General features: G+C 48.0%; 1 protein-coding gene across 1 annotated transcript in view; it reads right to left on the bottom strand.

Moving 5' to 3' along the window:
* Window positions 1-1,050: 1,050 nt before the first annotated feature.
* Window positions 1,051-2,210, bottom strand: part of GNAL (G protein subunit alpha L) — a 129,524-nt gene continuing 128,364 nt past the window's right edge. Inside the window, exon 13 of the mRNA XM_004385795.2 lies at window positions 1,051-1,199. Coding sequence (XP_004385852.1) covers window positions 1,053-1,199 — 147 coding nt within the window. The 3' untranslated portion in view covers window positions 1,051-1,052. The remainder of the gene's footprint in view (window positions 1,200-2,210) is intronic.

Below are 2,210 nucleotides of genomic sequence, written 5' to 3'. Positions count from 1 at the left end.
ACATCAGATTACCATTTGTACGCTTGAGTTGATGTCAGTGTTTAAAGCTGAGGCTCAGGTAAGCAAAGACAAGTGGCTGCAACAGCTCTGTGTGGAAAGATGTGGGTGTTATGGGAGTAAGATTATATATATATATACACATATGTATTTTTTTTTTAACTAAGGAGTATGTTAAAAAAAAAGTTATCAACCTGATAAAAGATCCTGCATTCTACAGATACCATTCATTCCCTTTTCTGGAGCAAGCAGTAGGTAATGTTGATATTAAGCTGTTCAGCACAATTAAAACATTTCTTTTACAGGTACAGCCATAATCAAGGCACAGAGATCTACAGAGTTTTCTTAAGTAGTTATACAAAATAATATTACATCTTGTGGTCTGTACAGTATGCTAAACTGGCAACAAAAGACTGGAAGAAGACCCTTGTCCTAGTATAGTAAAGCTTTGGAGGATCATTTTTAGACAGGACACATTTTGCAGCAGTGACTGTGGCAGGTTTTCTGCCTAAATGTAACACAAATGTGTGAGGCTGGCAGGGACTTAAGTGTAACTGGAGAGCTTCCCTTCACTGTCTCTTGGGGTCTATTCTAAGTCCCGGCGGCAGGTTAGCGCCCGGGTGAGCCCGTAGCAACATAAAGCTAAGATCTCACTACGTTGCTTCTGTGCTTCCGCAGTCATGCTCTACTGGAAGCAAAGTGCTTTCTCCCCGTCTGCCGAGGTCTCCCTGAATCCCCAAGTAAACGACTGGATGACTAAGAGAGCACCCACCCACTGTGGCCAAAGGAGAGTTGACGTTTGCAGTGACACAAGTTGATGGGGTTTGAGGATGTTTGGAAAACAAAAGCTACAAAACCAAACCCGAGGGGAACAGAGGTAGCCAGAGGCTTGGTGGCCACTGCGGACGTACATACAGCAGGTCAGACAGCAGCAGGACGAAGCGAGGCGCACTACTTGTACCTGGCGCGGAGCCGACAGACAGACGGGCAGTCCCGGAACAAGCTCCCTGGTAGGGCGGAGGGAGGAGGGCCGGGCGGAGGCGCCGGGGAGCGCCTCACAGGAGCTCGTACTGCTTGAGGTGCATCCTCTGGATGATGTCGCGGCAGTCGTTGAACACTCGGCGGATGTTCTCCGTGTCCACGGCGCAGGTGAAGTGCGGGTAGCAGTAGTGCTTGCCGTCGCCCGTCGCCGTGCTGATCCTCTGCAAGAGAGAGCCGTCTGCACGGGGCCCCTGGCCGCAGCGCCACCCACCCTCCTCGTGTGCAGAGCTCAGGCAGCGCCTGGATCAAAGCCTAGAGGTTTCTGTTGTCGTCTTGCTCGTTTTACACAGGGATTGTTTAAATACTGAACGCTGTGCTGGAAACCCAAAGAACCTTAAGCTTATCTCCCGCCCACAAGAAGCCTGGAGTTCGGTCAAAGAGACAGGAAATACATTTAAATTCAAGGTAAGATTTTCCAGAAATAAGGTCTAAACCAGCGCCGCCCAGTATAACATTCTGCAACAACGAGAATGTTCTGTATTTGCCCTGTCCAACATGGTAGCCACTATTACTACCTGAAGCGACTGAGGATCTGAATTTTTAATTTTACCTAATTTACATCCAAATAGTCACATGTGCGCAGTGGTGCCAAACTGGACAGTGCATCGGGCAGCGGCAGCGTTTCCTGAGGGGTGTCGCCACGTTTAGCAGTGAGATATTCACGGGAGTTATGGGTGTTCTGTCCTCAAATAACTTTAGGAAACGCTGGGTTAAATGTCCTGTCATGATTTGTTAAGACACCGTGGAGTGACATGCTCGTGTGCACTGTGAAGCTAAAGTATCAGAGGTGCTGTCCTTCTACGCGACTTCCTGGGTCCCTGCACTTCCTCCGCCTGTCCCTCCACTCCAGCCCCTTCTTTTTCTGCCAAACACCGTTTGTTTTGTTTTTTCCTGCAAAGCAGCCTGTGCTTTGGAGAAATGCTGACATACTAGAAGGGTGCTGTGAACATGCTCATTAGATTATGAAACACCTGGTAGACCGGCAGACCTATTTTTAGCAATAGTTGGGCTTCTCTTGAGCCTTTTTTTCTCTTTCAATCTTACGGACACAGGCATGTGTAGGTTACATTTCTGTTTAACCCTGAAACCCCAGGTGAGGCATTTAGCGCACATGCAGGAAGTGCTTAGTGAATGAATGAAAACAAGCTTTCTTCTGTAATAATTGACTGGTT

The sequence above is a fragment of the Trichechus manatus genome, unplaced genomic scaffold, assembly GCF_000243295.1.
Source record: "Trichechus manatus latirostris isolate Lorelei unplaced genomic scaffold, TriManLat1.0 scaffold00146, whole genome shotgun sequence".
Taxonomy (NCBI): Eukaryota; Metazoa; Chordata; class Mammalia; order Sirenia; family Trichechidae; genus Trichechus; species Trichechus manatus.
Note: the sequence above shows the minus strand (reverse complement) of the source record. Positions and strands in the feature narration are given on the sequence as shown.